Below are 14,206 nucleotides of genomic sequence, written 5' to 3' on the forward strand. Positions count from 1 at the left end.
AAGGCAATATTCTTGTTGGCTAGTAATTGTTACCCCATATAACTTGCCTCCATGGTTATGTATGAAGAAGTCGTTTATGTTTTATCCTTGCTCATTCCGGGTCCTAAAAACCTAAAAGGGAACTTGGATGTGTACATGCAACCCTTGATTGACGAATTGAAATCTTTATGGGAAGTAGGTACAATGACATATGATGTATCCACAAACACAAATTTCAAGTTACGAGCTGCCCTTTTATGGACGGTTAGTGACTTCCTGCGTTTGGGATGTTATCTGGTTGGACTACATCGGGAAAGATGGCTTGTCCATACTGCATGGACAAGCATAGATCTTTTTGGCTAGACAACGGCTCTAAAGTATCATGGTTTGATAGTAACCGTCAATTTCTCCCTCTTACACATCCTTATAGAAAAAACCGCACGGCTTTTTTCAAAAAAAGAGTAGAAACTCGATTGCCTCTACCAATATTGACGGGCCATCAACTATGGGAGCAGGTTGAGGAGATTCCAAAGTCCATTGATCCAAAAATCCGTTCGACAAAATCAAAAAAGGTTAAGACAGGGTGGCATAAGCAAAGCATCTTTTAGGAGCTTCCTTATTGGAAAGATTTGTTGATTCGACATAATTTAGATGTTATGCACATTGAAAAGAATTTTTTTGATCAACTCATCCACATAATAATGAATGTGAAAGATACCGCAGTTGATACAGATAAGGCTCGCCTAGATGTTCAGCGATATTGTAAGCGGAGTAGCTTAGAGCCTATTGAATCTGATGATGGGAGCTTGATCTACCCAAAAGCACCATACACTCTTGATAAAGCACAACGTAGAGTGTTGTGTGAATGGATAAAAGATCTTAAGTTTCCAGATGGATATGCTTCTGATTTTGGTAGATGTGTGGATTTGCAAGCCTGTAAGATACATGGAATGAAAAGCCATGATTGTCATGTGTTCATGGAAAGGTTGTTGCCCGTTGGAATGAGAGAACTTCTTCCGGATAATGTTTGGAAAGCAGTCACTGAAATCAGCCAATTTTTTTGCGATCTATGCTCTTACACTATTAATGTTGATGATGTGACTCGTTTAGAAAAAAAACATTCCAGAAATCTTATGCAAGTTGGAGAAAATATTCCCACCTGCATTTTTCAATTCAATGGAGCATTTACCTGTTCATTTGCCACATGAAGTAAAAGTGGGTAGTCTTGTGCAATATAGATGGATGTATCCATTTGAGAGGTAATATACATTTTCCCAAGCCACTCCATTGTTTTCAAGTTTCTTCTATATGGTTTATAATGTTACATGTTAATGAGTTAATTTAACTTATTTTGTAGATTTCTTAATCATCTGAAGAAGAAAATTGGTAATAAGGCACGAGTTGAAGGCTCAATTTGCAAGGCTTATCTTGCAGAAGAGATTTCCAACTTGGGTTCTTATTACTTTCAACCTCATGTTGATACGAAATCTAGAGATCTAGGACGCAATGTTGTTGTTGATGATGATCTAGATTCAACTATACCAGAATTATTCCAATTTAGCAAAGGTCGTGGCAAAGGTGTCCAAACAAGGTTTTTAGATTCGAAAGAAGTCAAGCATGCACACCACTATGTTCTTTCTAATTGTGGTGTGTTAGGAGAATATGAAAGGTAAAAATTTCTATAACTGGTAGTTATTTTATGCAATTTGCTAGATAAATGACGTTTTAAGGTTTATAGGAAGTTTGAAGAGTCGATGATGGAAAAATATCCTAGTATTGACCTTCATGATATTTGGAGCAAGTTTTCACATGAATTTTCCAAATGGTTTCAGGATTTTGTAAGTTTTAACAATCAAGTTTCAATATATCATTCCCTAAATATGACTAAGGTTATATATTTTATTAATTAATGGCTTGAATTTGAAATTAGGTTATCGAATCTAATGAGACTGATGAAGTGATTCGAGCACTTGCCATGGGTCCGTCTAGACAAGTCAAAATATGGAGGCAATTTGACATCAATGGCTTTAAGTTTCACACTTTTGATTATGGAAAGCACAAGGCAACTATGAATTATGGTGTGGGTGTAATAAGTGAGGAGGAAATTGATTACTTTAGCATTTTAGAAGAAGTCATTGAGCTGGTGTACTTGGGGACCGTAAATGTCTTCAAAATCGTCTTTTTTAAATGTAATTGGATGGATTCAGTGAATGGCATGAATATTCATGAGCAGTATAGATTAGTTGATGTGAACCACTCTAAGAAATACTCTGCATATGATCCTTTTGTTCTAGCACATCAGGTTTATCAAGTGTATTTTACCTCTTATCCAAGCTTAAAGAAAGATAAGAGTCAATGGTGGGCTGTTTTTAAGACTAAAGCTAGGTCAACTGTGGATGTCCCAATCGATGATTCAATTTTCCAAGTAGACATTGCTGAGACCCCAACCCTTTGTTCAGATGATGATGATGGTGTTATGTACGAGGATATGGATGAAATGGAGGAGGACGCCTCAGGTGGTGAAGAGGTAGAACAACATGAAGAAGATGAATGAGATGATACTGAATCTGAATCTAAAGAAGAGGTTGATGGAGAGTTAGGATATAGTGACAGCGATGACGAGGATGATGATGATGATGATGATGAGGATGATGAAGAAGAAGAATAATTTCAAAGCTTGTAGTTTTCAATATGTTTTCTTTGTTATGAGCTTATTTGTTTGATAGACAATGTGTTTTATCTTATTTGTTTTATATATGATAAAATGTTTTAAAATTTGTTGATCATGTTTGTGAGCTTACTTTTTTTTTTAAAAAAAATTATCATGGGTTATTATGTATAAATTAATTTTTGAGCTTATGATCTTTCCAGTTCTTTGGAAATGAAATCCTTCATGAAAAATTCAAAAATTGGTCGGGGAGGTAATCAAGGCGGTGTCCGAGCCAATAATCAATCGGTTGTTCAAGACAATCTTGTGGTCACACGACCCACACCACCACCTTCTAATGAACGGGTACAAGTAAATTCTAATATTGATGTTACTGTTGAGAATGATGTGGCACCACAAAATTTGAATGGAGTGGAACAAGGAAAGATTGAGCTCTCACCAGATGGGCTATGGTCATTTATATTCATCTATGTATTATATTTGTTGTCTTAGTAACTTATTATCATTTTTTATGCTTTTGCTTAATCTTTCTTGCACAGGTTTGATGACCATACCGTTAGTGGAAATGTCACAAAATCTTGGAAGGCACACTACAACCACCCATACATGAATTTTACTGAGGTTCCACTTATGGTTAGGGATCGTTGGTTCACTAAGTTTAAGGTATGTTTAGAATTTAAGATTTTCTCTTGTATTCATTGCTCTTAAACTAGTGAAGTTGCATGTTTCAATATCAGCTTTGATTCTCTAATTCTTTGTGGAAAGCATGACCTATTCTATGTTGAAAGCATTTCATATTAGGGCAGAGTAGATTTAGCCATTTTTTTACTCCTGCATTGGTATTAGGAACCAATCAGTCAGACTAAATGCCAATTGACAAGTTGTGCTTGATCTAGATGAAGTGAGTTACTCTTGATGATTGATGATCATGATCATTTATTGTTCTATGTTTGACCTTTAAAGTAACTCCCTTGAGCTCCCAACTAAAGGAAAACTAATGGATTGCATTTATGTTGAAAACTAATTTTGCCCTGGTCATCTCTGATCACAGCCCCAAGACCCACTCCCCATCCCTCCTTCACAGCAGCATCAACATTGATGCATAAAACCCCAGCAGCAGCAGCAGGTAATGAGTTGGTGGTTATTGCTCTTTTTTCTATTAAAAGATCTACTTATGCAAAGTCCACCCTAGATGGACCTTAGGTTGCTGGCCCGGTGAGTAAGTGGTAGACATTCAAGACAGTGTTATTTCTGTTACCTTGTACAATATGAATGTTAAGAGTTAAATGACATTAAAACGTTTCAATATATTTACCTAGCTAGCGGATGAATAGCAACCCGAGGCATATTTCGGGCCACACACTAGTTATGAGATAAAAATAGTATGATGTATATGCCAAAAAAATGATGGAAACACCAATCCTTGATAACCTACTACATATCCTCCAAGTTGTATGCATAAATAAATTGTATTACTTTTCTAACCATATCATAATCAAATTTTCTGCTTTTACTTAGCTTATTTTGGATTCTCGCGTTATACAAATTAGTGAATTACCAACTACACCTATAACCTATTGCATACCCGCTTTTGTTAATAATATACTCGTAGTTAATATGATACATTTCCTAGTTCCATCCTACATTTAGACATCAAAGTATTATACTCTACATTCACTTTCTCTTAATTTCTTTCAAGTTGTTATGTTAAGGGAAAAAAAATACTCGAACTAGAGACCTTCAGAGTGTCAGACTGATCACTGACCTTAAGAGTCCATATCATATTCATATAACTATATTATTGTTATACTAGATATTTTCCTAAAAGAAATTTTCAGTGGCAAAAAAAATATTTTCCTAAAAGAAATATCATCATATTCATATAACTATTGTACCACAAAAGTTATGGCCTGTAACAATTACATGGCCTAATTCACATCCTAATAAAAAAGTAGAAAACATTTATGTGCTTATGTTCTGGCATTACTACATCAGTAGCAAAGATTAACCTGTAAAATCGACATTTAGAGAAAGTTTACAATCTTCACAATAGAAGCTACAATGCTAGTATGCCAGAATCTTGTTTGATCTTCATGAAGGCTCTACATGTTAGCCAGTGTTTTGATGCTTAAGGGATGACAGATATCACCCAATGGCTGACCATATAGGTAGCAGACAACTATTAAATTAATGCATATACTCTATTGCCCTTTTGGAGTGATGGCACAATTGTATCTGATTTATATTTCACTTGGTAATGCTGGCCATATTTACTGCATGGCTAGATAAAACAGTCTGAAGTTAGAGACAACAATCTGAAGTTGGGCTGCTTTATGATAAATAAATCAGAAATAAAATTATTAATGTATAATATGCTATTTTGACTTAAAATAATTTACTTTACTTGTTAATTATGTGCAGCGTACATATACTTGGAGACCTGAGTTCGATGCTAAGGCTGGGAGAGAATTTGACAAAAAAGCTGGGGACCGACTTAGGGGTACATTGAACCAAGTTTTCAAAATAGCTCTCCATAAGCAAGTTAGTTTCATGATAGACACTGTTCGAGCTGAATTCATAAATAAGCGTAAGCATCCTGATTTTGTGAAACGTTCTAACCAAGAAAGAGATAATCGGTTATCTGGTCAAACTTCTCCCCTGGCCATCGCCAAGGTAGCGTATCTACTCCTCAAGTGGTTAAAAAAATGGTAAGTGTATGATTTTAGCAGCAAACTTATGATTTTTAATATAAGATTGAAGCAAGTAGAAATTTTTTAGCCACTAATATAGATGACTATAACTGGTCTTTATTACAATTGCTCTGTAGTCTATGTCCCCCTATTTTTTCTTGTTTTATTTAAGTGCTAACAACTTCTTCTAATACAAGGCAAAGAAAAAGGATGGAATCTTACCAACTGCTGCTGAAGTCTATGAGAGCACTCATTCTGTTTTTGTGGGCAATGATGAAGTTGAATTGATGGGTGACAAGTCTCAAAAAGTCATGGTATGAGTATACTTCTATATTTTTCTAAGATTACAAAAAGATATATGGTAGTTAATGTTTGGAGATATAATGGATTGTTTATTTGTTTGTGTGATTGAGTTGGAGGATGAGAATGATTTGCCGGCATTAATCATATGATTAATGTGGTATGGCATAATGTGAATTGAAACAGGTTTATTTTGAAGCCATACCCTATAGGAGGGAATTCTTAAGTTTACAAAGGAGACTCTGTCGAAATTTTTACTAATAACTGCTTACATAAATTATTTTACTAATAACTGCTTGGACCCTCACTACCATAAATACCATTTGCTTAGACCATAACCTAACTTTTCACTTTGTAACCAAACTCAGATGGTATCTAAATAAATCAGATGGTATCTAAAGGCAAGTTTTTACTGCTATGTACTGATCTAATGTCCAAAATGAAAGACTATAAGATAACAATTAAATTGTGTTTTAGAAGTCCAAACAAGTTTTTATACCGGACGATGTCCCGAGTCATTGCTTGTATTTTTATTATAATTGTTTTTTTTTAAATGTATTTAGTTTATTTAAGTTTTAACATTTGAGATCATAGTTACTAATACATATCTTAATGCAGGGAGAATATATGGAAAAACTTGAGGAATATAAGAACAAAGGAATTGAGATAAACCTCGACAAAGTCTACTTGGAGGTTGTAGGTGGGCAAAAGAAAGGAAAAGTCTACGGTTTAGGGAGTGCTTCACATATGTATTACAAGAGTGATCCTACTTCTCAATCTACTGCATCATCTTCCACTCCTTCCATGATTTCTCAATTAAGTTCTCAAGTTGAAGAACTAAAGAAGATGGCGGAAGAAAACCATAACGAGGTAGAAGAAAGCCAAAAAAATAGCGGCAGAGAGCTTAAAATGTGCTAAGGAGTTCATCGAAAATCATGAGATCGAAAAAGCTACATGGAAGAAGGAAAAATTAGCTATGCAAAAAACATTGCAGGAAATGGCATCACTTGTAAAACAAGTTTACCGTCCTTATAAGCCTCCTACGCCTTCAGTCACCCGCTCTCGTGATACAACTAAGTGATTTTTATTTTCTTGGTGGTAATTTTATGAACAACTGGTCTTTTACATTCTCATTAATTCTTGTTTGAAGTAGCTTTTTTTTATATGGGAGGTGACTTTTGGAACAATTAGTCATATGAGTTAAATATTATTTTTTAATACATTGATACAAAATTGATTGATATTTTGGATATTTGAATAAAATTAACATTTTGGTTATTTGAATTTATGCGTGGGTACCTTTTTTTGTTTCGTGATTATTATTGGTCGTCGCTTAGTTATGGTCTCAAATATTGATAGTTAGTCGCAAATATTTAGCGACTACAAATTTGGTTTATAGACTAATTGGTTAGTTGCAAAATCATTAGTCTCAGTAGTCGCTAATCTGTCACAAATAATTAGTTTTGTAGTCGCAAAAATTTGGTCTCGTATGTAGTTGCTAATCCGTCGCAAAAAACATTAGTCTTAATAGTCGCAAATCCGTCACAATAAAACTAGTCTCTGTAGTCGCAAAAGTTTAATCTCGTATTCGTAAAAATTTGGTCTTGCAGTCGCTAATTCGTCGCAAAAGTAGTCTTAAAACATTGATCTCTGTAGTTGCTAATCCGTCGCAGATATATTACGACGGACAATAATTTAGTTGCTAAAATTTGAAAGTTAGTCGCTAAATGGTAGTTGCAAAGGCATTGCAAATCTGTCGCTAACTTTTCGACTGTTCAAAAATTAGTCGCAAAAATGGATTTGCGACGAGGTCTTTGGCAACGAACCAAAGTAGTTGCAAATCCGTCGCAAATCCATTTTTGCAACGTATTTGCGACTACTTTGGCCGTCGCTAATTACCCTTTTTCTTATAGTGAGAGGCTCTTAGAGATGAGTGACCCATCTAGGGCCACAAAGGTTTCAATGTCTTAATCGTCACCTGAATCATGGTCTGTCTGGACCACTATTTCTTCCAGAGGCCGATTGATCTCTGGACGCGGCACAGGTTGCTCTTTTAAAGCCATCTTAGAGGTACTCTCCCCACAGACGTCGCCAAATGTTTTAGGGTTTTTTGTGTCCCTTGGGAGAGTTACAGCTCAAGACCGGATTCAACAAGGACGTATGTACTACAAAATAAAAGGAGCTCCGAATGGTAGGAGGTTCGCCTTCAAAGAGTAAGTTAGTACGGAATCAGAGTACAATCAACGTGCGGAAAGTAAGTTATCTGCTCGGATTCCAAGCTCAGGTGTTCTCTATTTTAGAGAGCAATAAATGCCTTAATGGTTAAGACGTAAAGTTCGAGGTGTAAAAAAATTGTCCTAATAATAGGGAGAATCTCCCTATTTATAGGGTCCTAGGAAAATGTGTCTTACCATAGGGTACGATGACATAGGGATTAGGGCAACACCATTTTGCGGCGCCCTTGAAGTTTGGGCCTTGAAGGCCGCCTTTTCCAAAGGGGGAATATCTGAGTGAAACGTGTCACACATCTAGAGGGACCATTTGGACGCCTCCCAGAGTGACACTTGTCGCTCTCTTATTGGTCCACTTGGGGATATTAAATACCCCAAATCATGCTCAACCACATAAGTAGGCTGGCAAACATAGAAGGTGAGCTCACTAGAAGACTCAACCATCCTGCCTGAAGCAGCAGGAGAAGGAAACGACAAAGAAGTAGCAGCGTTCCTGCCGTGTACTACATAATGGTCAAATCGACTCATGTCAGCCATGTCATCAAGCCAAGCAAAACTGTTTAAAGGCTGAACATGGGGAATGAGGTAATAAGGGAAACATCATGGGGATTAGCCTTGACCATGTAGGGTAAAATCTCATGGCACATCGTGCGCCTCCTTAAATGAGTGAGGTGGGGCACAGGCAATCTATCCTAAATCAGTTCCCGCTTGCAATAAGGGTCGAAAAAGTCTGGACGAGGTCCAAGCAGAAAAGGTCGGAACATACGACTTTTAGCAGGGCGACTACTACCCGAATCAGGCAAAGAGGAAGAGGCCATGGCAGTACCCGTCCTGCTCGTAGCAGGGGGACAGTCAAAAGGCATAACCATTTGAATAGGAAGGGGGGAATAAGCAGGACAAGTAAAAGGAGTGTTCGTAGAGCGCTCACTTAAACGGGGAGACTCAGAAGAAGAAGAGTGTGACTCAATGGTCACGTGAGGCTCACTCAAATTTTAACTGTCAGAAGCGTCGGACATTCTAAAGATCTACAAAGACAAAGAAGCCCCCGAAAGAAGAGAAAGACAATAAGGTGCCAAGAGTCAAAAATTAGTTTATTCTTAAAGAAGAAAATGCTGGAAAGCAACACAAGAACAGGAAGAAAATTTGGGAATACTAATACAACAACAGAAGAGGAAGAATTAGACGCGGACAATCAGAATTGATTAAAAGACGCAATTTTGCGAAGGAAAACAGAAAAAGAAATAAAATTGAACATAAACATACAAGATAAGGTACAAAGTTAGTACCTTTGTGACGAGAGGTTGTAGAAGCAACAACGTACAACAACAATGGCGACCCAAGAAATCAAACAGAGAACAAGGTTTAAACCGGCAACCAAAAGGCAGGAAAATTCAGTAAAACTGAAGAATAAAATAAAACGAGCAAACAAACGGACAAGGAAACAATAACGAAGCAAGTGTGCAGAAGAGGAGACGGAAACTTACAAGGGTAATGGAGGAACGACGTGCGTCTGGGAGAAGATGAAGGACAAGAAAATTTGAAAAAATAAAGGGAAGATGAAAAGATGAAGAATATAAAAAGAAAAAGAAAGGGGGGGGGGACAATGAATTAAATACGGAGTAAATAGGTGGTTGAGTAAAAATACAAAAATAAAACCAAACCGCCATGTCACTTAAGTAAAAATAAATTGACGACTCGGATGGATGACACATGTCCCACTCATGAAAAACACCATTCCCGCCAAAAAAAAGAAAAATAAATAAAACTTCAGCGGGAGTGATTGAAATTCCTCCCTACAAGCTCTCCATTTTTAAGACTTCAGCGTTAGTGATCGAAATTCCTCCCTGCAAGTTCGACATTTCTCAGACTTCAGCGGGAGTGATCGAAATTCCTCCTTGCAAGCTCGTCATTTCTTAGACTTCAGCGGGAGTGATCGCTCCCTACAAGCTCGTCATTTCTTAGACTTTAGCGGGAGTGATCGAATTTCCTTCTTGCAGATATGTTACCTCTAAGATTTTAGAAGGAATGATTGACATCCCTCTTTGCAGTCCCGTCATGTCACAAAAAGACATACACATTCCAGGCAGAAGAAAGCCACTATTGACGAGCAGCAGCACAATCGCGTTATCACCAAATTACAGCTTGTTGGGGTTTAGTCAGTCCGACTCACCGCGGAAACAAACCCAAAACCAAGACCGCACTTGCAATAAATAAAACCATAAACTTATTTTAATTAATAATAAAATTAAGATAAAACGATTACCTTTTGGAGCGTGCTTTGGCTGACCGAATGGGCTCTTACTTGAAAGCTAGCTTCGAAAACACGAAGCCTCCAACGTTGATCCACCCGCACCAACGAATACCGGCAAGGTCCAATGTCTTGGGGTTAGCAAGACCCGATCGATAAAACCCGAGTAATTAAGTTCAAAGGCTTTCACTAAATGTGATTCCTTTTCCAACTCTTGAGTTTAAGGGTTTTCACTTACTAGTGATGCCCTTTATAACTCTTACTCAAGAATCATTTTTAATGCCCTTACTTGGGTATTTATGGGTATTTATAGCAAGCTAGTAATAAATCAACAAGTGTCAACTACATATGAGGGAGTAGGTGAGGACCACATGGAGAGAGGGGGACCAAACTTGCTCCCCACTCTCTCCCTCACCTTGCGCCACTTGGCAGCTCCCTCCAACCCACTCATGTGGGCTTCCCACATGTTGCCGCTGCTTGCTACTCGGCCCAGCCAAGCCCTGCACCAAGGCGGGTTGATGTTGCTAGCCTTCTCGACCAGCATGCCTACGCACATGCGTGTGGGCTGCTGCCGCGGAGGGCTAATGCTAGCACGCATCGCACATAGTGCGGCTGCTAGTTGCTGGCCGCATCTTGTTAGCAAGCCTCGCACTTGTTGCAGGCTGCTAACTTGGATAACCTCCTAGCACTCAATGTTTTGATGCTAGGGGTATTTTGGTCATTGTTGATTTATTACCGTTTTGTCGTCTCATCTTTTATTATTTTTCAACTCGACTTCCGACGCTCAGTTTTGACGCTCTAAGCTTGAATTTTCGACGTCTAAATAAATATTACTCGATCGACTCATTAATTCCTTCCGAATTAATTTGTCGCTTTGGCTCGTTAACTGCTTGGGTATGACCCGAGGGGTTCAGTGAAGATTAATGTAATATTAATTATGCATTAATATACTTGATCGGAAGCGGCCTCCACCCATGTATTCCGATCACTCGACCTTACTGAATATATTAGCTTTTTATTAATACTGAACCCACTATTAGAATAATACACTTGTTCGAAGGACACTATTCCTTTCAATCTCCCACTTGTCCTTCAGGACAAGTTTGCTTTTAGTGTATAGCCTTTTTCTTATGTCGCTTAATGCTTCTTCATGAATTATATGGTAAGATTATTTTGTCATCCTTATAACGTCCAAAAGTGTTTCTCGATTCCAAGTTCGAATCTCAATAAACAGATGATTTCTAAAATCCATCCGAGCACGACCATGCATTTTTACAGTCTCGTTCTACGAGAGGCCTTGTAAACAACAAAGAAATCTTCCCTAATTTTAGTAGGGGGACATTTCCAGTTTTGTAATGTTGCTTCTCTTACTAAGCGGACCTAGCCGCCCGAGTGATGACGTTATAATCCTCTGTTATGGTAGATGTTTGACAATCATCAAAGCGTACTAGTACTTAAACAAGAAAGCTCACAATACTCATGGTCAAGGAAAAAAGTTCCGATAGTAATAATGAGAAGTATACTTATGACGATTTTTTATCTCTTAAAGTATTCTCATAGTCAATCCAGTAAGGTTCTAACCCAATGCCTATGCAAATGATTCATGACAATCATGTCCTTGTCGCACATCAAAGGGTGCTATAAACCAAACTACACACTAATCTCAACTGGCCATTTATCGTCCATCGTTTAAATGACCTCGATTAGGGGTAATTTTCGATTATAATATTCAACGTTCACTTAATAGGTGTTTCCTTACCAAGACTGGTACTGATACCCTATTTTAAATATTTCAAAATCGAATGGACTCATTATTTAATTCTAAACCACAATTAAATAGCAAACAGAGTGATAAAAAAATCGCATGAAATTTTAAATTACTCCAAAACCTGAATAGTTCATCTTATGATAAATGGTTTTTTCTGAATGTTTTAAGAGTAACACTCTTTATAACATCTAGAGAAATAACACCCATTTCTAATATGCTTGATTTCTTTAATGAAATTGTCGTTCACTTATTGCATAGGTTTAGATATAATGACTTTGCTAATCTTAGCATCTTCATTACTGATCACTTCATAATAAGATGATAAAATTTGAGAGTGTCATAGATTATATGTGATTTAGGATTTATTGTCCAAGTGATGGCTCCCACTCATTTTCATTATTGAGATCTTCAACTTGACAACCTATAATCATTAAAGTTCAACAACGAACTTTCCATAGAACATCTTCTTTATTATCGCCATTAAGGCAAAAATATTCTCAACATATATTTTAGTAGACTTCCTGATGATGCTTTGTTTGGGTTTCACACCAAACGACTCACAATGGTTTGAGATACCCTAATAACTTGTTATCATGGAAATTTACTTTAAATTCCCGCACATTACACATGGATGCACATCCTTGTTACCATTCTCAAGCCACGACTCATTGTTAGCTCGTGCTTATAAACAACTTCCTTGTTGAGGATCTAATCCTTGTTAAGGTTTGTGCTTGCAACATCAATTCTCAAATTGTGTTTGTTTCCACAAGTCAAGAACTCATCCTGTTACTTATCCAAGTACTTGGATGTTCTTGGCCATAATCTAGCAATCTATTACATAGATTCAGGTTGATTGGTACTACATACATACTAAACATGCTCTAAGCAAGTAAGTCCTACGAAGATTCCATATCATAGCGTACATGATGGATTAAGTTGCAGAGTAATTCTCAATTTTATTCCATCCATGTGACATTTTAGCTCATTCACTTTCACTGAGTCTTGCTTAAATTGTTCGCTATGTGATACGGTTGAAAGTCTCTTACTAAGGTCTTTCTTGTTTGACTTAGTATTTTGCCTAGCTTATACTAAGTTCAAATGTTTACTTAGTTTTATACATACGGGTCGAAAGTCTTCAAAGTCCATCAATTCATGTTTAACATGGTAAATTCCTTTACTTATTTAAACAATTAATTAAGTCTATACCATAGAACTTAATACCCAATATGTACTAAGTATCGTCTTTTGTTTGTTCCATTGTCAAAAGTACTTTCAAATCTAAGCATTTAGCATTTGATAGTTATTTCACAATAGAGTTCGTAAACTTTTCGTTGGACCTTTAGGTAATTTACTTTTGCTCCCACTTAACTTCTTATTCATATTCTTATTCATAAGAATTTCTATGTTTCTCCATAAGCCAATCCTCTTATTAACTTCATGAGAGAATACGTTCCAATTCCTATATGCAATGCTTCCTTTAATCCCATGACGGATTCCTTGAGCTTGCTTTCAAATCTAGCATTTATTTAGATTTTCAAAACCCTTATACTTTTTTATAGTCACTTCCAAAATCCTATTTTAGAAAGGCGGTTTTGGTATCTATTTTGCCATATTTCATAAGTGCAATTTTGCTAAAAATCACGATAAGACTTGAGCTTTCCGATTGGTGAATAGGTTTTTATTAAAATCAACTTTGTGAATTTAATAGTATCCTTTTCAATCAATATAGCTATGTATACATATACATTTCCATATTTGTTAGTTTTCTTCTTGAAAACTTATTTGCAATCGATGGGTCTTTCACCCTTTATGCAAATTAATCAAGATTTAAAGCATGATTTTCAAACTTGGAGTCTATTTCGGATTTTAATGGCCTATAAGCATTATTTGGAATTTGGATTTATCGTAGCTATCTTACAAGGAATTATTTATTAACTATCTAATAGTAAATAGTATGCTTGTAAGTCTTAGGTTTATATTTAATTTAATAGAAAATTTATAGGATTCAATCCAAGCCTTTGGTGAATTATATACCTATATGGGGTTATTGCATCACACACTGAGTTTCAAGGCGCTTCCAAAGCCCTTTGATTTTCTTGATCTTACTATAACTTTTCAAAATTTTTGTGAGAAATGAATTCTCTTTTAAGGAACTTGTAAAGTCCTTTGGAGTATTCTTGATCAAGTATTCTCACGAAGCCCTTTTAAGGTGTTCCGATATTCTTAGTTCTAGTTTGTAACTCAGCTCGAATGTCATCGAGTTCATTTTCCTCCCACTTTTTGTTTTGGAAATGTGTTACTTTCCAGAGAGACACCACTTAG

The 14,206-nt window shown here is 36.5% G+C and overlaps 1 protein-coding gene across 4 annotated transcripts; it reads left to right on the forward strand.

Moving 5' to 3' along the window:
- Positions 1-1,128: 1,128 nt before the first annotated feature.
- LOC110733203 lies at positions 1,129-6,925 on the forward strand. Of its 4 annotated transcripts, XM_021913210.1 has the most exons (7): positions 1,129-1,238; positions 1,337-1,648; positions 2,851-3,099; positions 3,187-3,310; positions 5,069-5,355; positions 5,535-5,651; positions 6,256-6,925. In XM_021913210.1, the coding sequence occupies exons 1-6, from the start codon at positions 1,156-1,158 to the stop codon at positions 5,623-5,625; spliced, it is 1,146 nt and encodes a 381-aa protein (XP_021768902.1). In that variant the 5' UTR covers positions 1,129-1,155; the 3' UTR covers positions 5,626-5,651; positions 6,256-6,925. The 4 variants fall into 4 exon arrangements, with proteins under 4 accessions (XP_021768902.1, XP_021768905.1, XP_021768904.1 ...); XM_021913213.1 differs by lacking the exons at positions 5,535-5,651; positions 6,256-6,925 and adding an exon at positions 3,699-3,773 and having other exon boundaries at positions 5,069-5,154; XM_021913212.1 differs by lacking the exons at positions 5,535-5,651; positions 6,256-6,925 and adding an exon at positions 3,699-3,773 and having other exon boundaries at positions 5,066-5,148.
- The last annotated feature ends 7,281 nt before the right edge of the window (positions 6,926-14,206 follow it).

The sequence above is a fragment of the Chenopodium quinoa genome, unplaced genomic scaffold (genome assembly GCF_001683475.1).
Source record: "Chenopodium quinoa cultivar QQ74 unplaced genomic scaffold, ASM168347v1, whole genome shotgun sequence".
Classification (NCBI taxonomy): Eukaryota; Viridiplantae; Streptophyta; class Magnoliopsida; order Caryophyllales; family Amaranthaceae; genus Chenopodium; species Chenopodium quinoa.

Bases quoted from the DNA above. Each gene is read 5' to 3' on its own strand.
- LOC110733203 (XM_021913210.1), top strand. From the start codon at position 1,156: ATGGAGCATTTACCTGTTCATTTGCCACATGAAGTAAAAGTGGGTAGT. The intron at 3,100-3,186 runs GTCATTTATATT...TTTCTTGCACAG, and splicing joins CTCTCACCAGATGGGCTATG to GTTTGATGACCATACCGTTA. The intron at 5,356-5,534 runs GTAAGTGTATGA...TTCTAATACAAG, and splicing joins CTCAAGTGGTTAAAAAAATG to GCAAAGAAAAAGGATGGAAT.